The sequence below is a fragment of the Scomber scombrus genome, chromosome 10 (genome assembly GCF_963691925.1).
Source record: "Scomber scombrus chromosome 10, fScoSco1.1, whole genome shotgun sequence".
Lineage (NCBI taxonomy): Eukaryota > Metazoa > Chordata > Actinopteri > Scombriformes > Scombridae > Scomber > Scomber scombrus.
Genome location: NC_084979.1, coordinates 22,543,717 through 22,571,245, shown reverse-complemented (window position 1 = coordinate 22,571,245; position 27,529 = coordinate 22,543,717). Strand labels below are relative to the sequence as shown.

The 27,529-nt window shown below is 39.6% G+C and overlaps 1 protein-coding gene across 1 annotated transcript in view; it reads right to left on the bottom strand.

Moving 5' to 3' along the window:
* Nucleotides 1–26,295, bottom strand: part of LOC133988275 (adenylate cyclase type 6-like) — a 40,826-nt gene extending 14,531 nt beyond the window's left edge. The window contains exons 1-3 of the mRNA XM_062427870.1: nt 26,158–26,295; nt 20,836–21,108; nt 19,810–20,749 (exon numbers count right to left, since the gene is read on the bottom strand). Coding sequence (XP_062283854.1) covers nt 19,810–20,749; nt 20,836–20,855 — 960 coding nt within the window. The 5' untranslated portion in view covers nt 20,856–21,108; nt 26,158–26,295. The remainder of the gene's footprint in view (nt 1–19,809; nt 20,750–20,835; nt 21,109–26,157) is intronic.
* Between the last annotated feature and the right edge of the window lie 1,234 nt (nt 26,296–27,529).

Sequence of the window (27,529 nt, the reverse complement as noted above, 5' to 3'; positions counted from 1 at the left end):
AATTATATGACAAGTACAAAAACATGCTTAGCGCCAATTATCGCTAATAAATTAGAGTAGAAAAAAATGAAATGAAATAAATAGTGAAAAATGCCTGTTACAGTGACGTCTTCAAATGTCAGTAAAAAATCTGAAGATATTCAGTTTGTTCATGTATGACACATAAATGCTTCAAGTGAGAAGCTGCAACCAGCAACTATTTATCATTCCAGCTTGGACAAAATTACTAAAACAATTAGTCAGTTATCAAAATATATTATTATCACAGTATATTATTCATAGACAGTATATTTTAATTGCATTTACGACTGTATTAATTTGCTGGTCTCGAGTGTTCATGGTTATTCTATAGTTGAATGCCTTACACACACACACACACACACACACACACACACACACACACACACACACACACACACACACACACACACACACACACACACACACACACACACACACACACACACTTCCTCTGACAGGAAATGGTCCTGTTTGTGGGCTCACTTGTCCCCTTTGCTCCTCACAGACCACTGACCACCTAATACTTTTTACAGCATGCTATCTGTGAAGATGCATCATGTGTTCTGCGATGGGATAACCTTCAAGTGTCCATAAAAATGTCCCCAACTGCATCGTGGGAATTGCCATTGACCCGTTACAAGGGCCACTTCCTCAAAAGATCTGCTCTTGTTTACAGCACGAATGTGACGCTCTTCACTCCAGAGGCCACATTTGGACACTAACAAAGGCTGAGAATGCACCAGAAGGAAGGCTGGAGATGATACATCCTGTATCAAACACCAAGAGGAGCAAAGAACAGGCTTTCACATCTAATTATGAGCCCTAATTCAATTCAAACATCCTTTTTTATCCTGCACTTGAGATGAGATCGGTTTCCAGAGCAAATCTCCTTTTTAATCTTTGTACTTCTTTTTCTCAAGGATTTATGATCCACATTTATACAGTATTTGGGTATGTAGCCAGAAATCATTACACACTGACATCTCCTGGGTAGAAATGGAAATACACAAAGGCCAAGGGTTTGGTTAATGCTACTCTAAATTCACATTTTACACCATAAAATGCCCTTATTACATATATGCTCATATGGATTATTTAATAACATTTGTGTTGTATTTTACACATGAAGCCAAGGAGTTAAATTATGATGCAAAAAGCAATGGTGTCTTGTGTTGTGCCTTAAGAGATGAAATCAGATAAGCATTGATTTGGAGTATTGTTTTGTTTCAGTTGTAGTCCATAATATATTTAAGCAAAACATAAAAGAGGAACTTTATGTCACTAAATGCTTTATTTGCATTGCATGATAGATGTGAAAATGTTACACAACATACGTCTGCATAATTAATAACAATCATGAGCTGTAATCTATTATCTTTTTAAACCAAACTGATCCAGATTCATTCATTTAAGTAGAGTGTATTCAAGTTTGTTTGTTTTTTACTTCTGGCTTTAATAATCTTGTAGTTATTTTCCAAAGAAGTCACTGTCTAAAGGTGATCTTTGGCAAGATGTCACGAGCAAATTCATACATGAAAGCCCTTTTTGTAGTAAAAGTTTATGAGTATAATAAGAACAAATTCCATCATTGAGCTTGGCTTCTGTTGTTGATAAACTACGAATACATGTTTAATGATTCTGCTTTACATCATTCATTTTCATTACAACTGAATTTACTATGTTTTTATATACTTAAAATCTGTCACAGTTTCTTTCTCAGGTTTCTGACATTTCTTAAATGATACATTAAATTATTTGTTTTCTTAATGTAATTTCATCACTTTACCAAATAATTCTCTGATATTTAAAGAATCAGTATTCACACATTTTCTAAATGTTCATTATCTGAAAGATATTGTGCATTTCTTGGAGAACTATAACAGGATACTTTTATGAGACTTCATAATCCTTTACTCTTTAATTACCTTTAAATCAAAGTTAGGTGTTGAGGAGCATTTTGGTGTAAAATCAAGCATGAGCTTGTAGGGGAAAACATTTTTTTTAAGCTGAAAAGTAGAAAGTTAAAGTAAAGTTTAGCCATCTCTGAGCTCATTTTGAGTATTCTGCACTTTAAACTTTTTTGGTAGGCCAAACAAAAACACACTTTCCATTCTCCAGAATTAAAATACCTTCTTCAGCATGACTCATGGTAACTTTTAAAGTACTTTATACCGTTAAAATCCTTTGCTCTTCCTTAGAAATTCCTCTTCAAGTGTTTTGACTATCAATCACATTGCTTACCTTAACTTTGAACTTTCACTGGAAAGTTTTCTAAATATGTATAAAAGGAGTGTCACATTTCTGAATATTGACTCTTTAGTTAGAATATTATCAGAGCAAGAAACAAGTGTCCTTTTTATATGTTTCTGCTCTACTTGACCCTTGTATACTGTCCAGGTCCAGTTTTACATTTAAGAGCAGTAAAAACACCCTAAACACTGTTTTTTTAACCTTGATATTTTATGACTTTTACCAAAATGCGAATTTAAATTTTTCAATTTGTATTTGTTTTTTGTAACTGATCTACATTTTTGCATATAAAAGGTGTTCTTGGTTAAATTTGACCATTATTTATTCAAAAACTACCATCTAAAAATGTAGTTGTAGTCCTCACATTCAATAAAATTCACTGAAGTCATAACAGCTGTTATGTTCTCCTGTTTCTGGTAACATAAGACCATAATATATTAATATGTTATTTGGAATGTTTTTTCTCCATAAAAATGTGTAGAAACTAAAGAATATACTCTATCTGCTCTCTGAAAGCTTAATTACTTAATGTGAATATGAAGAATATGTAAGGGTTAATGTCTGATCCTTGTTTGTTCAGTGGATTTCCTGCCATTATACATATAACATATGTACATAAACCCCTTCTCAAGTTTCAACCTTTATTTTACTATCTGGCAGAACAATGGTGAGCAGAGATGATAAATATAGAGTACTTACTAGAGCTCTCTACTGTCTTAACACTGGTCTTAAGAAACTAGTTTAAGGGAAGCATGAAGAAAAACAGAAGAGTATAAATTAATGAAAGAAAATGAATAAAAAAGAACACAGCAGCTAGGAGACGAACAGGAAAGGAGGATAAAGGTGAGCCAAGGTGACACAGAGTATCACTGACACGAGAATAGCAACAGATGGGTAATGGAGCGATGAGTTTAAAAAGAAAGCAAACAAGGGCTGGGGTAAAAAATAGAATAGCAGTATAAAGGACAACAAAGATAAAGTGGAGGACTGACAGATGTTGCGGGTAGGAAGGAAATTAGCAGTAAGGAGCGGGGCGAGGAAGGAAGAAGACAATGCGAGGATGACAACAGAAAGAAGAGTGTGAGTGGGTGAGAGCAAAAAGAGACAGAAAGACAGAGACGGAGAGCAGGACAGATATGGGCCAAAGTGACATTAGGCAGATGGCTCACAGCGCTCAGCTCTGTTTACATTACTCTCACTGTTCAAGCAAAAGCAGCCATGAGACACAAGTGAAACCTGCAGCACGATGTGTGTTTGCAGGTGAACTCCTGTCAGTCTATAGTTTAAATACATGTGCAGACTTCTATGTGTGGATGTGGGGGTTTTTCTCCACATGCAAAAAGCTTCAGCTGTTGTAAGTATTTATCTGCTGAGAGTCACACAAAGTGTGTATCACACTCCATGTGTCTGAGCTCACAGGCTCAAACTAATTGCTTGCTTTTCTCAAGAGGGCAAGGGCTAGTGGGTTTACAGAGTACACAGTAAGGTCCTGTGTTTACGTAACAGCACTCCACCTCTTTAGGAGCTCTGCTTGGCAGCGTTTTACCTGCTACCTGTGCATGCTGCCACGCTCCCTGTTCAAGTCCACTGCACCTGCTCATATCCTCTGTGCTCAACAACAACTCATTTATCTAAACTCATCACCTATTACCTTATCCTGCCGCCCTGTGCGTCGCTTCTTTTTCTCCTGCACCATTATAATCAGACCACTACACATTATAATCTTAATGTCAAACTCCCTGTCAGGTAGGGTTCATGAGTTACCAATAAGATTATGGTCTTTTTTGTCAAGGCTAAAATAAACAAGGAATTGAACATTACGTCACTGGAACATCACATTGTTTTCTGCCATAAAGGCAGTCGTCATTTCCCCGGGGGTGACATGATGGAAGCAGCCAGCCAGCCGACCAGTCAGTGTAGAGGACCTCGGCCTAATCCCTGGATATCAAAATGGCATTATGTAAGAGCTGCTCTCATCTAGGCAGGACAGGCAAAACAGCAGTAGTACTGGCTATTCAGCACAACATAGATTAAAATGTGTTTTACCAGAAAAAGCCTCCAACAGCTTAGGGAGGATGTGCAGGCTTAATCAATAAATGATCAACATGGCTATGTGGATGCATAGCTGCATACATGACCAACTGTATGCATGAAATACCTCCACAATTAACTGGAACCACCCTCTAAAAATGTACATGTATTGATCCTTAAAGGCGTGATCCACATGCATGTACAGAAGCCCAATTTCTTTTATTTCAAACTTAATTTCTACATTATAGTTGGAAACCCAAAGTCTCTAAAGACAGTATATAATCAGGGAAAATGTGTGTAAAATTATGCACAACAATGTTTACTTTAAAGGGAATGGTGCAGTTGTAGTCTTAGGTTTGAATATTTCACTGTAATTATAAAGCTTCAATGAAGAGCTGGAAGAACATGATATTTTAGATACTCAGTGTGGAATAAGATGATGCATTTTTTGTCAAAACTATCAGTCATATGTATAATCATTAATTATATATAATCATAGAAAATAAGTAATATTTATGAAATTATTTATAATCATTATGACATATTTTGACTTATAAAGGACTAAGAATGTGTGAACTGTGTATGTGGCACTCTTAGCTGGTCAGCTTTTGCACATCATTGTTAGTAGTTTTACATATTGTGTGGCATTAAAATGTGTCAGTATGGTTTAATGGAAGCTCAATTCTGCCACTTGAAAGAAACCCCCAAACCACATAAATTATTATTAATTTATAATCCCATATTCATGAGATACTATACAAGATACTATCATGAAATACTTACTATACATCGATTCTATTATTTAAATATGATTTGGCTTTATAATTCCTCTACTTTATGACTTGAGATCTTTATAATTATGGAGAAACTATGAGTCTTTGGCCCTAACATGCTCACAATAATCAATGCTGATGTTAAGCAGGTATAATGTTTAGCATATGCATCATCTTAGTTTTGCATGTTAGCAAGCTAACATTTTCTAATTAGCACTCAACACAAACCACAGCTGAGGTTAGTGGCAATGCCATTAGTTTTGCAGGTATGCAGTTATAAACCATAGTATCGGACATGCTAGATAAAATCTTAAGAAAACTGAATGAAGTTAATGCAATTCAACCTGATTCTTGACCAAATTTCATGACGATCCATCTGATAGTTGTCCAGATATTTCACTAAAAGCCCAACATATCAACCTAGATTCATCATCTGGAGGCCATTAATGTTCATACAAAATGTCATGACAATCCATCAAATAGTTGTTGAGATATTTCAGTCTGGACCACAGTGGCAGACCGATCAACACTGGTCGCGACACTAGCATGCTAACAATTCATAACAATGGAAGAAAATTAAGAGGTGGATCTTTATCTTTAGAAGTGGTGTAAATGGAGAACACAGATGTCAAAACAAACAGGAGACAAGTGCAATTCTGCAGCAACACTTCACCTCCTCCCCACATCACCACTGTGCATCTAATAAAAGCGCGTCCGTGTCCAAGTTGGGCAAGCAGGCGAGGACGAGAGGGGGGCTAATGGAATATTCAGAAACTTTATTTATAATTTTTCTCCTCCTTTATGATGGATTTAGCACAGCAGCCATTTACTTTAGCAGGAAGTCTGTGGTCCTAACAGTGAGTCTATAAACATTGACTTTTAAGGCCATTAGGCCCCTTTTCAGACTGGGAGCGTGTTCTTTAAAGAGGAGAGAGCATGTGGGAGAATGTGGACGAATGAGACATTTAACATTAACCTATAGAGACATAATGTAATGTACCATACACATACAGTATATGCTTTTATATAAACAATATATTACAAAGCTACTTGTATGTGAGAGGAAATGCTCATAGAGATAAACCCTATGGAGAATCGTAACATGACTGCAGTTCCTCTCAGTTCTGCAGGACTTTATAGCATCTTTCAGCTCATTATTTTCCTTTTCATCTGCAACAGGTTGTTGGTTTCAGCAAAAACAAACTAGCTGGTGGACTAGCAGAGCTTTTAGCAGCTAAAGAGACAAATGTTGGAGACCAAAACAGAGATACAAGGACAGCCAATTGGATTTTGTACAAATGGCCAGAAACACAACTCCCAATTAATGGATGAGCAAGTTTAAGTTAAGTTTGCCAGATCAAATTACTGACAATATGACAGTGATAGTATGACAGCGTTGCTAGCGACACATCACCAGCCAGCAGACAGACACAGTTAGCGACAAGCTTGTGAACATAGTGGAGCATTTAGCAGCTGAAAAGCCTTCAAACATGTTGAAAACATGAAGGAACGAAATGCGTTACCCAGGTCCAGGACATACAGACAAATACATACAAATAGACCCTATAATAAATAATTAAATAACCTAAAAGCCAATGAGTTGGTGGAGACCAAAACAAAGCTACAAGAAGAGTCAATATTGGATATTGGAAACACGACTCCGAATGAAAACTTTGTTTTGTATCTCTTGGATGCACTAATAAGCAACTGTTTGCTAACAGGTTTGCCCCCCAAGAGGCTAAAAAACTAATTATTGCAGGTTTATGGGCCAACATAAAGAAAAAATAACTAAAACAGACCTCACCAACGCATACAGGATGTGACTGAAAGCAGCACTCACATGCCAATTACATTTCAAACCACACAACAGTAAATGTGCCAGTTTTGCAATGCTTATTTTTGGGCTGATGTTGCACAGTAGAGGTGAAAACAGAAGCCTTATATGTTGTTAATATGTTTTTGTTGGTGTTTGCTTTTTTCAATTAATTCAAGAATAAAATTGGTTTTAGGATTGTATCTGAGGGCAGATGTTATGTTAAAACTCATTTGGCATAACATTACTAATAAACATTAACATATCTTCTGTGTTATCCTACAAGACTTGAAATGTAATTGATTATCTATCCACACACAATCAAAGTAGTCTGCTTCATTTATGGTTGAAGCAAAGTACTGTTATTGACAGGAATCTGTTCTGTTCATTAGGTGATTTGACCATGTTTATAATAAGAAATATAAAAATAATGCAAATTTCCCCTTTGTGGGACTTATCTTATATTATCTTTGACATCTCGTAAATTTGTTGATGTTACAAGCCTTTGAATTACACTTTTATCATGTAATCTATAAAAGCTGTAACTTCAGCTGTCGTTAGGGTGCCAAAGAGTTTTGTGAAATTTTCTTACCACTGCCATGCAGTCTTAATCAAAATGCATAATATTTCCGTATAGTGCATACATAGTCCGTCTTAAGAAGAAAGTGTCTTTTCTTTTTTCTCAGCATGTTCACACAGCGCAGCAGTAGGTGACCTGCCCCCTCCTTTAATCCCCCCATCCTGCTCTCCATTCCACTTTAACAATACTCAGCCAACACCCAACTGAGACGCTGATCACAGGAAGGTGTGTGTGTGTGTGCATACAAATACTAAGAGGTTAGGATGTATGATCTTAAAGGACGGGTTCACAGTTTTTCAAGTCTGTCTTAAAACAATAATCAGGTACATTAAAATAGGTTTTTCTTGCCATAATAATTCCTCCTGTTAATACGGGCCATAAGAAGATCCCTTCATAATGCACTTACAATGTAAGTATGTATTTGAAAGTTTATCTAAAGCTAATATGACGTTTCAGCTGACTAAATTAGTCAAATAAAGTAGATATATTTCAATGTTAAAGTCTTTTTAGTGCCAAAATTCCTCTTTTTGTGATTAAACTTCACCACAGCTCAACAGGGAAACACTGTCTAAAGAAACACAAAGAGGGAATTTGATGCTAAAAAGACTGTAAATGTGACAGATATCCACTTTCTATGACAAACTATGTCTGCTGAAGCCTCATATAAGCTTCAGATAAACGTTTGAATGCATTTTTACACAAAATGACTGTGTGGACACACTGTGGATTTTGGACCCCATCATTTACTGAAAGTGAATTTGAAGAGGATCTTTTAAAACCAGTATGAATAGGAGGAATGATTGAGGAATGATTACAGTGAGGAAAACCTCTTTCAGTGTTCATTTGGGCACCTGACTGTTGTCTTAAAAGTGTCTTGGAAAATTGTGGACCTATCCTTTAACATATTCCCCCTGGCATGTACAACATCATTTATTCAGACCCTGTTAATGTCAGTTAATGGACAAATGCTGCAGGACATGCAGTTTTTTTTTATACACTAAAATGTTGTGGTGTAATTAACACTTTTAATCCCTTTACATCTATAAGAAAAAAATCAATCAGATACATTTTTCTACAGAGACATGCTTTGCCTCTCATGTCAGTCAGTTTAGAAAGCTGCTGATACGCAAAAACAAGGCTTTACTATGACGTGCATGCAGGTATCATGTTCAATTTCCCGACTTAATACTCCAGCTAGACAGCTCATTTTGAAACCAGCAGTCATTATAGGCCTCTTAAATATGGGAGATGGAGATGTGATGATGATGATGGCGATGGTGATTTTATATTTAACTCAGTGTTGTTGAACAGAGTCTCTCTTTCTCTGCATGTGTGTCCTTCTCAGTCTTGTGAAAGGTTCTGCTTAGTGTTGGCCCGAGACTCACACCCACAGTGAATGTGAATTATCAGAGATGGCAGCTGCGCAGCTTTCACTTAGCAACTATCACCCACATTCCTCAGCCTCCTTCCAAAGACCTGCAGCCCCCCACCCGGGTTCAGGGAAGGTGCAGTGTGGGGACCATCCGAGGAAGAGGAGGAGGAGGATGGTAGTGGGTGTAAGGGGTGGGTTAATGACTTTTACAGACTCATTACACCAGCATCCCACAGTGAGCACAGACTGTATTCGTATTACATGTTCTGACTGTCATGTATGTAATGTTACGTATGTTTTGCACAAATCACAACCAAGTCTCGCCCCTCTAAGCTACTTTTGCTATGCCTGTCAACCTTTCCAGCATTTATGCAATCTAACAGGGACATATTATGGTTTTTGTGATTTTCTGTTATTCATGCAACGTTATGATGTTGGATATTTATGTTAAACTTGCTAAAAGTTTCACAACTTGAAGTTAACATATGCAAATGAAAAACCCAGACATCAACCTGCCCTTAACTCTTTGTTTGCAACATTTTTTTCCTACTATGCCCATAAACGTGCGTCTGTTGTCCACTCCACTAACATTTTTCAGATGAGAATCCAGCTTTAACATTTTGACAAGTTGACTTTTCAAGTAACAAATGAGAAAAAAATAGTGAAATCCTTCTATCAGTTTTTTTTTTGCACTTGATGGCTACATACATGAAGCTGATTATTTCAACACATTTAACACCATTCACAACTACACTATGAAACCAGGAACAAACATCTGCTTTGGCCTACATTTTCAAGAATTTCAAACACCTAATTTAGAGTTTCTGATAACGGTCCTCGATTCTGGAGCTCAATTCCCAGAAATGTTGTAGTAAACTTATCCCCAGATGTTTTTGTTTTTTGTTTTTTTTTAATAAAGAGATTAGGTGATTTTGCTCCTGAAATATGATGATGTTGTGATGATGAAGTTAAAAATTCTTCTAGGGGAGCCACAAAATGAACCTTTTGGCTTTTTTGGCTCTGCCTGTACATCTGTGTGATTTTATCTGCTATTCTGATATTGACATTTGCTGTCAAATAAATAAACAAATAAGCAAACAAGCTAAAGCTGCATGCCCAGGAAAAAAGTCAACATCACCACCACTTGTTTGTCCATGTAGTAGACATAGAAATAAAGAAACAGTGTTGCTCTTGTGCAGCGCTAGTTAGTCGTATAGTTAAAAGTATGATAAGAACAAATGTAAGAAAAGGGATTAACTGGTGTGTTTAGTGCACTTAACGCTATCTCGGATAGGGTTTAAATCCCGCCTGAAAACGCACCTATTCAGAGTGGCATACTCTGTCTCACACTAACTATGCAATCACGTTCTTGTTTATTTGTTGCACTGATGCACTTTATAGTCACATTCATATTTATTTCTTTATCTTTGCACTAAATGTTACCTGATTTTTATTGTTTGATGTACTGTTGTCGTGTTTTATGTGCCTTGTAAGGTGTCCTTGAACGCTATCTCGGATAGGTTTGGGAGGGGTTACTGGAGTGTAAACCAGCTCTTTGCCCAGTCTGCCGACTTAACTACCATGGTGTCAAGAGCTTTCAGCCGATCTGCCCCCTGCCTTTGGAACTCTCTCCCACCAGACATTTGCACTTCGGACTCTGTTTCCACCTTTAAATCCCGCCTGAAAACGCACCTATTCAGAGTGGCATACTCTCGTCAATGAACTACTCTCCTGTGAATGTTATTGCTGTTATTGGTCTTCGGAGCCGTTTCTAAACCAACTAACGTGACCGTAATCCTCACGACGAAGCAACATGTCACCCAGTACAAAAGTGTGACTCATTGACATGTTCTTTAATAGTTTGGGGACAACAACAGAGGTTTGTGGCACAGAGGAATAGGATATAACAGGCTTTGAATACACACACAATACTTACAAGTAGGATCAGTTTAGTGTTGGTTTGACTGCACACATTAAAAAGAAAATCAGCAGCCATGCCCTTTAATGATATGCTTCTTGTCCAAGTAACACCGAATCAGCACTGAGTGTAAACTAGTTAGCTGGGCATGCTAACAACTGCAGACAAACACAGTGTTTAATCCATTCCTTACACTTGGTTTTGAAAAGGCTAAATACATATAACAAATATATACAACATAGTTATGATTGCTGAAAATCACTCTTTGAAGGGGAAGATTTTAGCTAATTAATCAACTAATTCTTTCAGGACTGCCTAACATCAAATAGTTGGGAGCTGCCTGGACTGCTGAGGTTATTTAAATACGCTAAGAGCCATATTTTATGTTGACGTGGAAAAAATCATTTAGCTGGTCAGGACCAGACTGTCCAGAAAACCTTGTGGAGAACAAGATGCTGAATTTATAAGACCTTTTCCCAGAGGGAGCATTGACTGATGGGATATTGTTGTTGAAACGGGGCCAGCGAGAGTGCAAGTCAAAGCTCATCTGCCTTTGAGAAGCATCTGGAACTCCTTATAACATCTGTGTTAGATCAGACTCTGTAAAACATACTCCAGCACCCCAACCGCAATGACACTGCGTTCCTCGTGACAAAACATAAGAGTCTCCCCGGTAGATTGCCCCTTATCTTTCCTTGAGAGCGTCGGTTATTCATTTCCATATTCATTCATTTCATTTATTTTTTCCTGCCTCCTCCCGTGCAGACTCGCGCTCGCTGTCACTTTAGTCTTTTGTAAAAGGGTCTGTGTATGTATGCGGTGCCAGGCAGCTGCTGGGTTTGTGTACTCAGGCTGAGCCTCATGTCTACACACAGCTCTCACTGCCCTTATCAGAAATGACCAGAACCACATCAACAGATAAAGAGTCAAGCCCCGCCTGCTCACTCTGCTCCCTCGCTAGGCCGGGTGGTCTACACTCTGTCTGGAGGTGAGCGTCGACCGACTACAATCAGACAAAACTTCACATCCAAAAAATTATCTTTTAAGCTGTAGAAAACAAAAAATATTTTGCAGATCAATCACCTGAAAAAGAGATTCAGTAATTTGTGATAGTTTTGTCCTTTCACAGGAAATCATTTCCAGGACAACATCAATACAAGTGTTTAAAAGTATTCTCAGTTTCCAAAATCTTTCACCACTACGACATGAAGCAGTGTCATTTAAAAAAAGGCCCAAAATATAATATAATTCACCATCTTAAGTTTTCAATTACGTTCTTCTCCCTTTGAAAGTTTCCATTGCAGAAAACTTAAATTAGTTCCTCTTTCACACAGACATGAAAAAGTACAATTTATCTCATATTTTACGAGTGAACACAAACAGTTTGTAGATTCCCATCATAGATCTTTACATGCAAATAAACCATCTGTGAAATGAGGAAGAAAAACGTCACAGGAAATGTTGACTTGTGTAAATATCATGAATATGTGGGTCCGAAAAATGTCTTCTTTCACATAAAAAGCCTGTGACAAAGTCCAGTCCGAACGCCGCTTTTTTCTATTAAAGAAACATAGATGAAAAAGAGGCCGATTAAGTTATTGTGGATTTAGAAATGATTTACTTTGGGAGATTTGTTCCAGACCAGTCCACATGCTGCGGACAGACAACAAGTTCAGGAATAACTGAACAAAAAGCCTCTTAGAGGAGTTATGTCAACATCAGAAGAATGCAAAGGAGTTGTAATTATCAATAAAACAAATTATCTGCACCAGATGAAGAATCTCATGTAAATACAAACTAAGAATCACTGGGTTCAAATTTGATCAATTTCTGGAAAATATACTTTAGCACTGATGCAATATTGAGTGAACTTTTCCCAGTAGCTCTCAGTATTAGTGTTATTTATTTAGTTACTTTTGGGTTATTTATCCAAACTACAAATTACTGCAAGTTACTAACAATATCAATAACAAACAGTGTCATGTAAGTTTAAAAAGAGAGGGGTAGACTATGACAAGCTTTGTGTAAATAACCCAACAGTAATATAAACAAATTACACTAAAGTCTTTCCATGTAACCATTTTGAACCATTTCCATTTGGTTATGACAGAAGCAGACAAGGTCAATTATTGGAGCCTTCTTTAAAGAGCGTTGTGTATCTGCGAGGCCTGACAACACATTTTTGCACTGTTTCCTCAGCATTTGGGTCTAAAAACATGCACAGTCATAGCGAGCTGACCAGAGATAAGCTTCCCTGAACCAGACAACTGGCAAACAACATCCTGTGCATCCCTCCCTCTCGACTCCCCCACCACCTCCACTCATATGACCTCTCTTCTGTCATCGCCATGTTTAATTATGGACTGTCTCATTTCGACAGCGGGGGGGAGGAAAACAAAGCATGAATCTATCCTGAGCAGCTAAACAGCAGCGTGTCTAGAAAGCTCGGACCCTTCCAACACCCCGCCTGTGAGCTCTCTGATTCTCAGAAGGAGAGAGTGAACGGCAGAAATCAATTTTGGCCTGATTTTTTTTTTCTTTTTCTTTTTCTGTTTCTTTTTTTTTTGTCCTTACTTGAAGCAGCGATTACCAAATTGTATACCAGCAGGCTGAACTGGGTCTCGGCTGCTTGAGTCGTACCTGTTTCCATGGCAACTGCTGGACCAACTGAACACAAGCACTGAGGGAGACACTTAGCAATGCTGTTTATTCCCCATCATTCTCAGAAGTGATGCTAAACTGATAATTCATTTCCAGCGCTCTCATTGGTCCACAGAATGACTGATTGGCAGCGGTGATATATATGTGTGCGTGTGTGTGTGTATGTCCATGTAATTATTATACAAGTAAATACAGGCAATTATGAACAAGAAAATGTATTTACACAGAAACAATTATTACCTTTAGCTATAGTGCTTAAATTTTGATACACTGCAACCTATCTTGAGTAAAGCTGTGGTTTGTATGTGTGTGTGTGTATGTATGTGTGCATGTGTGTGTGTTTGACAGAGAGAGAAAGAGAGAGATCCCAACGGTCAGCACCCATCCTGCTTGCAAGCAAAGTATACATGTGACAGGTATCCTCGTTAAAATGCTGCTGCCGCGTTAAACACACAAATTATTTATCAAGGAGGCTGTGGAAGGACTGCGTGGGGAGAATATCGGATTCTCCCCCGATCACACCACCTTGCCACCGCCGCCTCCTCCTTTTGCTTATACTGGGTGTCTTATTCTATAGCCGCAGCTTCGCACAAGTGATCACAGGCTGACACTTCCTCCACTGGGATCCAAGTCTCACTTCTTAATGCAAGATGCATACACAAGGTTATTCCAGCACCGGGAGCTGCTGTGAAACAATGAACAGCTGATACAGTCGATACTGTGTGAGATTTGCTCTGATTAGCGTGCATTCATTCTCTGTATTAACATCCTGGAAATTTAAAAATTGAGTAAACAGCCTGTCGGAAAGTTTGACGTGAGGCCATTTTGGTCTTGCGTATAAACTAAGCGCATTCCTATTTAAACTCTATTCTTATCTTATCTAATGAATACAAAACACTTAGTGGGAGCTTGACAAGGAGACCAGGGAAACATATTGACTGTCCCCTGACCCAGAGTCCATGTAGAGGCCTGATTTGCCCTCTGTGCTGCTTAATGGGCTTTTAGGGGCTTAACCCACCGTCTCTGCTGTGGTCAAAGATAAAAGATCTATCCCAAAATGCATTAGGTTACGCTTCATTAACGCAGAGAATAAAAAGATCGCTTAAGTGTGTGTGAGCATACAGTGTTAGCAGATTCTACACCTGTGTGAGAGTGTGTGTTTCAGCGCGTACAGGCGGGCCCATGTGTATGCAGAGAAAAGGGGGATAGAGTGACCTGCCTGTTGCTCTGACGCAGGCTCTGATAAGACTGTTCCATGTGACGCAACAGTTAGCAGAAACGCCAAGGGCTGGGTATTTTTAGGAACCAGTCTTTGACCTCTCGCAGCACTTGTGTCAACAACATCCACACAACAATGCACGCCATTGTCACTGAGGCCATAGAGCAAATAACGCCGGGGTGAAGAATGTTAAAATTACGAAAAGATTCAGTGAAAAAACCAAAACATTTCATTGACAAACATATCAGATAGGACCAATGTTCCTGCAAAGTAAAGTGTGGCCTGCCAGAGTGCTGTGTATAAAACAGACAGGAGCACGTAAATGTACATGTCGGTATTCACACGCTCAAATGGACACCCACACACACACACACACACACACACACACACAGGCAGGACAATAGTTATGTGGATTGTTTTGTCCCAAAAGAAAACAAACAGCAGCAATTCTGACAAACATTCAGCAGAGAAGGCGTCAACCATAACAAAGCATGGGATGGTGTGTGTGTGTGTGTGTGTGTGTGTGTGTGTGTGTGTGTGTGTGTGTGTGTGTGTGTGTGTGTGTGTGTGTGTGTGTGTGTGTGTGTGTGTGTGTGTAGATGATAAGTTGGGTGGGACACTGCTGTGGCTAATTGATTTCAGCTGTGAAGACTGAGGATTGCAGAATGAAGGATGAACAGCAGAGTGACGCTCACGTGTTGCAGGACAGGACATCAACATTACAAACCACGATTACAAGTTAAAGCTGATTGGTGTTTGTTTCGAAAGCAGTGTTGAGTTTAGTTTATGGTGCGAGGACGTCGAAAAGTTAACACTCGATTCTACTGTATGCAGCTGTGACAACACACATACCAGCCAACGCCAAGAGCAACACAGCTCAGGAAACTTAGCAGATGGATCGCATGTGTTTTGACAGGTTTGAAGGGATTAAGGATCATACATTTCAAGAGCTGAACATGAAGTACTTCTCATACAGAGGAAAGACCCCATCAAGACTTACATGACAGACTCTGCTCACAATAATAGTGAATTAAAACAGGAAAAAAACCTTCAACTGTATTCTGTTACTCATTCTCGCATGTATAGACATTTAGTGATCACATTCACACATTTGCTGTCATATTTTTAGTCAAAAGGTGAATATAATGGGATTTTAACACTTGTACTGTTTTATTACTGTTCTCTTTTATATTTTATATTTCCTTGATATTTTAAATAATCATCATGATTAATCATCATGAATTATCAGTTTAATACCACATCAGGGTAATGCATTAATGAATAATTCAACTTTTTTAATGAAAATGTTGCTAAATCTTGACTGTTGCATGGAGGCATCTGACATCACCTTTTTCTTAAGGCCTTCCCACTTCAAACCAGTAAAAGGAGCTCAGACATAACACAAAAATGTTTATGTAAATAAATAACCCAATTTGTTGTAAGACACAAAATGTATGTTTTCATGTATTGTTTCACCCCAATTCACATCGTGTGTAGTTCTAATAAATGTGTTGAGTGCGTCTTCTTCTAAAAAAACATTTGCAAAGTCGAATTTTTTTTACTTTTTAACCCTGCATTGTTTACATCTTTATCGTCTTGCACGTAGTCTTTTTCTTCTCTGCACATATCTTACTTTCCCGGCACGTTACCACCAACACTTGCTCAGTGGAATAACAAGAAACAGACAGCAGGAATGTGGATCCCGTCACAACTAAAACAATGCTCCACAGCGCTACTGGTGGTCAAAATCTCCACAGGGAACCTTTAACAGAAAAGTGTGATTATGTGGGACGACATCGCTCAAAAGCTTGTATGCAACTCGGGTGGTTTTTCAGCACTGACCTCAGGTTTCTGAGGCACTCAGGTAAAGACGTTTAGCAGCTTGAGGTGCTTTCTTATGTATTAACTGAATTTATGATGTTTTGTGTGTCATCTCATATCTCAGGTTATTTATATTTTTTCATGAGCTATCACAGTGCCGTAAGCCACACAATTGTGGGGAAAGCACCTTAGAAAATATTTATTGATTTGCATCTTATAAAACAACAGCCTAATATACAAATAATAACACATCTTTAACTGCACACGGAAAGAGAAAAATCAGCTTCTGAGCTCAGTCTTTGTCGGGAATCAACACACTAGGGCTGTGATGGTTTCTTACTGCAAAACTGAAAAAGCAACACATCCCCATGGTTTGACGGTTTACCGACACTCCCACCCCAGACCGAAGAGCGGTTACCCCAGCCAGTTGGATAGCGGAGTCGATGATATTGTCATGCAGCCACATCTCAGTGAAGATTAAGGCACAGCAGTTTGTCATTTCTCTCCAGGAGGTCAGAAAAAAACTTTTTTTTTTAGAAAATTTCAAAAGTAAATGTAATAAGCTTAACCCTGTTGTAGGCATCACTTGGCCGCGGTATGGCAGTAATGCGGTTATCGTCATAGACCTACTAACTAATGGTTATTTACATCATCAGTAATGCTGACAATATATTAATTGTGAGATACAGATACAATAACATAATTTCTTAGAGCCCAACGTCACGTCTTTGAATGTCTTGTTTTGTGTAATCAACAGCCTAATGTCCAAAAATATTAAAATTATTATTCGGTTATAAAAAATATTTTTCTGATTTTTTCCTTCAACTGACTAATCCATTAAATAGGCGTTGCAGCTCTACACACACTCATGATTTAAAAGGGAGGCTCAAGTGAAACCAAACATCCAGAATCTAGTTACAGTCGTCCTTCCCAATGGCTCAATCAACAGAAACCTCTCAACCCCAACTTGAAAACACAGATTCCTCCTCTATTCCCCGTTGAAATCTGCAGCGCATGCAGACATGGGAATGAAAAGACGAGCAGAAAATAAGATCTATATTTACATCACACCTCATACATAACTTTACCATTATCGGTACCCATCAACACCAGCAACCGAAACCCAGTGAGGTTAATGAGTTATTAGAGAAAGAGGAAATACTTTCACGCAAGCGTGAAGTAGTGATTGATGACACTGTATTACTGTGTCACATAGTACACACACGACCATAGGAATAAGCAGCTATATCATGACATTCATACGACAGCAAATAATGTTGGCGCCTGTGATGGATTGCACAATGGTTATATCCTGCATTTTATGTTAAAGATCACACAGCTGTCACGGAGTTCCCACGATTTTTTGTAAAGAGCAGTCCTGTACTTAGCCAATAACTTAATAATACTTTACCAATAATTTATTCATAATAAACAATTAAATTATTAACAAAGTGATTTGTGTTTGTGGTTATTTTCTGCAAATTTAACTATATTTTTCATACAATCAAGATCATACGTGACAGACTATGTGTGAAACGTTAAAGTGATTATCATTAAGTCCTATATCCCTCTATTGTTTTCAAGTTATGGCCTTCCCATTATAGTTTCCATAACTTTTCCCCAAGGAGACAGACAGTTGTAAAACCGTTATGGCAGCTCAGAATGCAAGCAGCCACCATACTGCCCCCCCGCTCCCCTTTGGCCTCACCCCTGTCACCCCACCCTTGGAGAAAAGTACAAAGCGTCCCTTGTTTGCGAGCACAGAGACCTGAGTGATACTGCTTTATATCATGGTATTCTCTCACTGTCACACAACACACACACACACACACACACACACAGAGCCGTCCAGCCTGAGCAGTTCACTCAGCCCACTGACCTTCAGCGAGCCCCTAGGTCCTTGGCATGACGCACAAACAACACACTGTACAGCGAGACCCATAAGCCCCAAAGTACATGTAAATACGCAGATACAATGTGGTGACAGTAGAATTGTACTACAGTTCACACATTATCACCCCATCATAAATATCATGCCAAAGGAGACACTTTAAACACCCCCAGACATGATTGTGGCGACGTAATAATGCGTCAAGCTCAGTTAAATTATGGTGATGACTCTTGTAGCAGTATATCACAATTCATCTGTTTCCTGTGTATTTAGTTACTTGTCAACTCTTTCAACCACGATGTTTCCTATTTTGTCCTTAACATAGTTTCAAATTTTGATGGCACATTTTTTTCAGTGCTTCTGATTAATTGATAAGGAATTTAAAGCTGCACAATCAATTTATTTTTTTTATATCAAGAGTAGGGGAAAAAATGACTATGTTTGTGTGAAAGGTGTTGTTCATAGTAACAAACACAGTTTTGTTTGGCTCATTGTTTCATAGTCCACTATTTTACTGCTTTTGTTCATTCTCACTTTTTTCTCAACAACTGTGTTTTAAGCAAAAACTGATAAACACCCTACTCTACTCTGCCAGTCCGGCACCAAACAGCAGAGAGACAAATTTAGCGACCAGCTGGTGAACATAATCGAGCATTTAGCAGCTGAAAAACCCAAACATTTCTCTCAGGAGCTGGTGGAGACTAAACCAAATCTAAAAGTGGAGACAATTATGGAGTAACCTTCACCAGGGGGCCCCACAATGAATATTAATATTGCTCCATGAATGCTAGATGTTTGCTAACATGTTCACCATATTGACTTTATAGGGTGATAATGTATCAATGGTGTGTTTAGAGCTTGTTATGCTGGCCAAAACAAACACAAATTACAGGTTTAAAATAAAGTTTCTACACTGAAAAAGACTGAACATATATTCACATATGCTCTGGAAATATGACATCAGCTACATCTAAACAGGGACCAGAACTTTTTCCCCAATATGAGACAGCTATTAACTGGACACATGTAATCTAAACGTCTTCACTGCCGCTGTCTCTTCTTTTTCTGGTGAAGTTTGCTTTGTGTTGGAAAGTTAGCTGCTTCACTTGATTAGAAAGCTCAAACTATAACTGTGACCTCATCCCTCAACATCTTGAAGAAAAAAGTTACTTGGATTTGAAAAATGTTTGGCTTCACAACACATATTTGCGCAGATGGGCCCAATAAAGCGCCTGTGTGTTTGAAGAGGTGATACTGTACATGACGGTCATTCATAAACTTTCTAAACCAGGAAATACGGCAGGAAATGTCTACATAATATCTGAGAAATAATATAATAGGAAGGGAAAACCAAGTGCTTTCTAAATGTGGAACTGTCAAATATTTTCCACCCTGTTCACCATCTGTGTCAGTTCAGGTCAACCATGACAAGCAAAGAGAGCAGTCACACAGTCATTACCTGTTTCCAGAGAAACTTGTCTTCCTGGTTGATCTGCCAGGTGGTGACCACGTGTATGATAGACAGCACAGCTCCACTCATCACCGCCGCTCTCATCCTCACCGGCAGCAGTGTGTAGATAATGTAGATGAAGAACACGGACCACCAGATGCCTTCTGAAGCGCTCCGAGGTGCCACCATGAGCACCCCGAACACCTGCACCGACAACAAGACTCCGATCACCAGGTAACTGACCATCCACATGTAGTCCTGGTGGAAGCCGTTGCGGTTGCACACTACCATAAGAGCCATGAAGAGCGCCATCGCCACCGACAGGGCTGACGAATAAGCCACGTGGGGGGGGGCCTGGACACAGTGGAAGGTCAGCATGATGCCGCACACGATCACGAGTACCCCCATTAGCATGGTCAAGGAGCTCTGGTTCAGCCTGAAGAAGTAACGCTGGTATAGGCGCTCCAGTTTGCGGGACTGGAATTTTTTCGACTGGAATACTCGCACCACCCTGAGCCAGCAGTCCGCAGCCGTAACCACCCCTGCTGCACCGTTGGGACCCTCATCACCCATGTCCCCACTTCCTCCGTTACACCCCCCTTTCCTGCCTTTCAAATCCCCGTCCTCAAAGCCCAAGTCGACCGATTTCAGCCCCACCCCTTCCCCGGGAGCCGCAACCCTTTTGCCATAGTGGTCCTCCTGCCATCCGCAACGGACGCCAAAGTTGCCCACGCCTCCCACGGCTCCCGCCACCCCTCCGCGGTGGTGCTGATGGAGGGGGGCTCCAGAGGGGGGCTCCATAGCATCTGGGTCCCGCAGACAGCTCATGTAACGCGGGTTGCAGAGAGATGAGCCTCCCTTCCGTTTGGACTTCTTGCCATTGCGCTCCCCCCACGCAGTCTTGCGGTCATCCACTCTGGCGACTAGGAAACCACTGAACCAGGACATTCTGTGTGAGCAGAGAGAGGACGAGTCAAAACCAGACAACAGATAACCATGTTGTCCTCTATCCACCTGTACGAGTTGCTCATTTACCTGTTGGGGTTCTGGTACATGTCCCAGCCCTTTCCCTTGAAGCCGGTTCACTCATTTATCCCCGTGGACGAAATTTTGAAGAAGTGAGGAGTTTATAGAGGCCGCACTTCAGGGCCACAGGGCTGGAGTGACTGGATCGGGTCAAAAGGTTCACCAGCCGCTTCACACAGCTCCAGATGTTTGTGCCAGAGCCAGTGATCAATGAACAAAGTTAACGAGAGGACCAGTCTCTGCTGCGGCGGGTCTACAGTATCTCCACGTCTTCTGCTGGGTCTAAAAGAAAACATAGCACACATACAGTAGATTACAGAGTGACAAATACTAACAGCTGATGCACAAATACTTAACATCGGCAATGGTGTCATGACAATACATTTTTAGCAAAAAGTAGATAGTTATATGGATGTTTTGTGCAGTCTGAAATTAATGCTAATATAATTATAAAGTATTTTTAATAGCTTGTTAAGTAAAGACTTTCTTCGTCTGAAATCTGACAGGAAATAAAATGCATCATTGTCAGCTAAATGCACATGAATCCAATTTCCTGGATAACCGGACATACTTGAGGTTCCGTCTCATGTCGCAAAAACTGAGTAACTTCCAAAACTGTAGGGGCAAGAGGAGAGGCAGGGAAAGTTAGGGTTAGACCCAAAATAGATTGTAGTGCTGAGTTTTTTAAGGTAAAGCTGCACTTTTTGACCTCCATACAAAAAACACACACCCTCTGGTATAAATACACAACAGAATTTTGGAGTCAGCTGGACTGAAGATAAAGAGAGACTCCTACTAGCTCTGTTTATTATCACAATCAATGATAAAAGACAAGTAATAAATACAGATAAATGCCACCGGACAACAGGACACTGTCAAGACGAATATCAAAACAGACATGGTATATACACCATGACAGCGCTGGATCTGTGGGCCCTACAGCATTAAACCAAAAGTCGGTTAAAATCAATTTTAGCATCACATAACATACATAAATCACAGACATGTGTGTAATTAAATAAGTCTGGTTTTGTTGAATGAAATTACATCGTAACGATTATATTACTGTCCACTCTATCATAGACTTCATAATCTTTGAGTTCAGCTTTTTCTAAAAATTCGATATGACAGATAATGAATCAAATAATGATAATTATCCGTTATTTACGAGGTCTTTGAATTGCCATATATTAAGTTTATATCTGATACAGTATGTTTTGATACAGTACGAAAAGTCTTTCTTTATATATCGAGCTGCTTTATATAAATTGCATCTAGTATTACAGTCATTCATTCATGCACAAACAGGGATGCAATGCTTCAGTACATCTGATTGGGATCGGATTGTATCCTTTTTAAACAGACTGAAGATTACAGCTGCAACAATTATTCAATTAATCAATCAACAGAAGTTAATCAGCAATTATTTTGATAATCAAATAGTCGTTAAAGTCGTTTTTTAGCAAAAATGGCAAAAGTTCCCTGGTACCAGCTTGTCAAATGTGAATATTTTCTGGTTTTCGTGCTCTTTTATGATAATAAACTGATCATCTTCTGGTTTCAGACTGCGCACAGCAAAACAAGACATTTCGAAGAGTAACAATGGACTCTGGGAACTTGGATGTACATTTTATGGGCCGCATGAATAATCAATTAATTGAGGAAACAATCAGCGACTGATCCACAGTTCTTTGTCAATTTCTTCATAACATTCAGTCTTTCTTCTGTCATTTACGTTCATTAAGTCACAACAGGCCACTACCTCAGTTTTTAGTGCCACATGGCTGCCTGCCTTCATGTTACCTAACAAGAGAGCGATCCCAATGACTCCCTCACAGTGAGATACACAGATTTTACATTTGTGAGAGAAGTGGTATCAGACTGGGAATCACATATTGACAGATACTGTGTATTGAAGTATCAGTATCAAAAGATAAGAAGTGGAATCGGTACATCAGACTTTCAATAGAAAACATCTAAAATATTGCTCCTAATGGTCTCTGAGGACTTAACGAGAGGGTTTCTGTCATATTCAGTTGTGGGTTTATGCTGACCAGCTCACATTTATCAACTTTTATCAAATAAACTCATAAACTCTTTGAAACATTTGCCTCCGGCAAGAGGTTGAGGTCTGTCAAGACCAAAACATCACGACACAAGAACAGTTTCTTCCCATCTGCAGCAGGCCTCATCAACGAGGCCCGAGACCCCCACTGGCACGGACTGTATCCCTCCCATGGACACTACACGTTATATATTAACATAAAACCCCCATAATCTTATAACGGCACGTATGTGAGCTTTGATCTGACATGGCGCATTGTAATGCAACTTGTTTTATCATTAATATTATTATTATTTACACCCTGCTGTTTACTCCTGGTCAATATTTTGTACATTTAATCTAATTTTTCTCCCACTTAAAATTTTAACTCGCAGCAGCTCTTCTCTCTTAGTATCTTTTTTTTTAAATAAATTAGGAGTACTTCATTTTGTTTGTATATTTTTGACTGTCATGTACCACAACAACACCAAAGGCAAATTCCATGTCTGTGCAAACCTGCTTGGCAATAACCCTGATTGTAATTTTATATGATATTGATGTCTCCTCTGATATCACTATAATATCCCTGCAGCATTTTTACAATAGAAGTTAATATGATTGTATAATACTGTGATCATTTACTGTAAGTACTGTTTGTTGTTTCATGCTGACTGAATTAGAAAACAGCCACAGCAGCTGCTACCAGCTGATCTTACCGACCAGGCCTCCGCACTCATGAACTCCACATAGTACACGGAGAGCAGTGCTTCTAAAAGTGAGGTTCAGGGACACCCAGGTGTACTTGAGGGGGGATCCAGGGTGTCCCCAGAAAAAAGGGGAATCATTTATTTTCACTATAATTTCATCCATAAGTTGCACAGTGACCGAGTTTATGACTTTTTGGTCATGGGTTTGATACAGTTTCTGTAATAAAAACATCTAAAAGCAGATGGGCGACCCTGAGACAAAATCTTATCAAATTGGGGTCAATTTGGGTCTAATTTGTGTCAGATTAGGGGTCTTTGAAGTGAAAAAGTTTGAGAATCACTGGTATAAAGAGAGACGCAAACACAACACAAGCGCCTCCCATGCCGCCACCTCCTCGACCTGTGTTATCACCGGAGAGGCATGCTGTGTTGTTGAAGTAAAAATAGCATTTCCTGATGTTCCTTGTCTTAATTAGAGAAACATTGACTGTAGAGCTGATCAACGGCCTATCTGGGACCTCCGGACCACCGTGTTTGAATACTATGTCTGACTGACTGTATCTTGGACAGGACAGTATGGATTATCCATTACACAGTGTGGGTTATCTCATATTAAAGGTTGTCATTATGTAATTAGGAACTTCCGGTCTTACTGCTGCCTGTACAGAGTCTTTTTTTTTGTAGTGTTTGGTTGTTGTTGCTTTTGTTTAATTGTTTTCATGTCCTCTTATTTGTGTTTGTAGGAGTTGCTGTCATCTTTGATATTGGTTATGTTGATTTATATTTATCAAGGATATAAATAGGCCTAATGTCTAGTCATGTGAGGTTATTACCAGACTGTTTTCTCTTTGTTTGTTTGTGTTTCTTATTGCTCTGCTTGGTTAATAGTTTCTTTTTTTTTTTAAAGAAGAAAGACACTATATGGTGGTTAAATGTGTCTTTCAAAGATATCAATTTAAAATTAAAAAAAAAGCATCAGAAGCATTTCCTCACTATGTCTTGCCTGCAGGCGCCTTCTTTGGCAGGTCCACGCCGTATCCCTCCTCTCTGGCAGTGGATCGACAAGATTCAAGGAGAACCCACCACCACCACCACCACCCCCTATCTCTCTCTCACACACACACACACACACCTCCTCCCTCCCACCTCCTCCTCCCCTGCGTCCCTCACTCCCCTGCACAAGGTCGACCAGCTTGTACCCATTTGCAAACGTCGCGTTGTGTTGCCAGTCGCTCTGGTGCGTGTGTGTGTTTGCATGGCGCTGCTTGGCTGTGTACTCTCCGGTTTCCCCCACTAGCACTAGCAGAGGAGCGGGGAAGGGAGGAGGAGGAGAGAGGAGAGGGAAAGGGAAGGGAAGGCGGGGGTGACTGACTATTCCTAGGGGACATTTTCAACCGGACAGCCGCTCCAGTGGCGTTTACAGCCACAAACAGCGCGCATAAAGTCATTCATTGTGGGGCTTGTGGATGAGGCTGTGCACGCTCCTCTCTCTCTCTCCCTCCCTCTCTCTCTCTCTCTCACTCTCTCTCTCTCTCTCTGTAGCTCACTTATCAGCCAGATGATGATGATGAAGATACAGACACGAGAACAGATGAAGCAATTAAGGTGGGGGGGGGAATCAAAGGCATGCAAAAGCGTTCAATGGACATGTTTGCGCTGGATTTGTTGCGGCTCATGTGCTGATGATCCGGGGTGGAAAAAAAAAAAAAGGAAAAAAATGCCATGCACAGGCCGTGTGTGAGGGCCCGCATTCAAACAGCGTAGGCTTCTTGTTACATAACACCGTGGCCTATGTGACAACCATAGCGGGGACCATGAAACCATTCCGCTGCGTCCGGTGGACCAACTTAACGCACAAACACGCCGCTGTCAGCGCTTTATTTTATTTCATATTTATTGCACACGTCCTTCAGCCTGCAGCCGAGCGATAGCTGGCGGGATGAGTGTATTGACAAACATGAGTCTTGGGTAAATAAACAGGTATAAACACGTTATTGCTGCTGCACATTCCTCAGCATCAGTGACTGGATGGAGGGCTGTAGCGGTGATTAATGCTTTTTTTTTTAAACAAAAAAACATTTATTGAACCCACATGTGCATATATAGAGGTGAGGAAGGTTGTAGGTGGAGAAGTTTAAAGTTGTGTGATTATAAAAAATAAATAAAAATGTGAGTCGTTTTGAAGCATCCAATGCAACCTGCAGGCGTGTGAATGCAGCCTTCAGATCAGGACTGTCAGCCGGAATAAGACACATAAGCGCACTGTGATGCAGCTCATCCTCGTTTATATGTATGTATCCTTATATGAAAACATGTAGTGACCGTGTATCCTCTGCCACCACAACCACCAGCAACAGCAGCATGAAGCAGCAGCAGCAGCAGCAGCAGCGGAGGCCTTATGTCATTCACTCCGGCAGAAATGGTGTATTGACGGAGAAGTGGCAGAGGCGTCTACGGTCCAATGCAACAGCGTTTGAGACATTTGTCTGACGGGTGAACATATATTATATATGTCGGCCTGCAGTGTACAGCAGCAGCAGCAGCAGCAGCACTCACATACGGTCAGAAAGACGGACTCACCGTGATCATCTTGCGGTTCTCTTGCCCGGCAGCACCGTAGCACAGCAGCCAGGTTGGACGAACATTGGTGGGCGAGCTGTCCGAGGATGGTCCGGTTAAAGTGGTCACCCCTGTGGATCTCCTCCTGTCGTCTTCTCGCTCCACTCCCTTGCCTCTCCTCCCCCTGACCCTCTCGGCTCCAAGCACCACTGTCAAGACGGCGGTGACGTCTAAGCAGCAAACTTCCGGTTATTGTTCACATTAAAGCTCCTTGCAGACAGCAGAGGTGGAAGTACTCAGATCCTTCACTGTAGTAAAAGTACCAATACAGCAATGTAAAAATACTCCATTACAAGTAAAAGTCATGTATGAAAAATCCTACTTTAATAAAAGTAGGCTATGTAAGATTTATTAGCTTGATGTAGTTTCAGTATTACAGTAAAAGTGGTTTGGTCCCTTTGACTGATTTTATTATTATATATGACATCATTAGATTATTAATACTGAAGCATCAGTGTTAGAGCAGCATGTTACTGTTGTAGCTACTGGAGGTGGAGTTGGTTTAAACTACTTTATAGCCTATACAGTTAGCTAATTTAGTCCAGTGGTTCCCAACCTAAGGGTTGGGCCCCTCCAAAGGGTCAGCAGACAAATCTTGGTCTTGACAGTTGTGAGAAGGTTAATAATGGGAGAGGAAAGAAAGTTCTGATACACCAATCAGTTGTCAGTTTTTAGAGCGTAAAATCATTATTTGGCTGAGCTGTTAACTTAATATGCCCACGACTACACACTGCTTACTGTAATTTGCCAAAAGCGACAAAGGTTGGAAACTGGTTTAGTCTTTAACAATGCGCTGTATTTTAAAAGCTTTTCATATTAGCAATTATGTCAAGTATCCATCTGAAAAGTATCAAAAGCTGTCAAATAAATGTAGTGGAGTCGGAATATAATTAGCATCAAATATATATACCTCAAAGTTGTATTTAAGTATGGTACTTGAGTAAATGTACTTACTTACTTTTCACCACTGAAAAGTATGTTGAAACTATGTAAATACTCCATCAGCTACAAGTCAAAGCCTTGAATTGAAAATGACACTTAAAAGTGTGTAATTAATACTAACAAAATGTACTTAAAGTAATGAAAATAAATTATATTTTACTTTCCCACATATTTTATAGCCAGACATGTATTTACACCCAAAGTGTTCAATATTACATAAATTATAAAACACATAATACCGATGAAATATATTATGGAATCAATACAAACAGAATATCAATGGATTTGTAAGATAGTCTTTATATCCTCCAAACTCAGCTTATTGTTTTGAAATGAATTTTCAACCTGCCTTTTCTTTACAATAACAGAGTTGAGTGCAGATCTTGTCCTT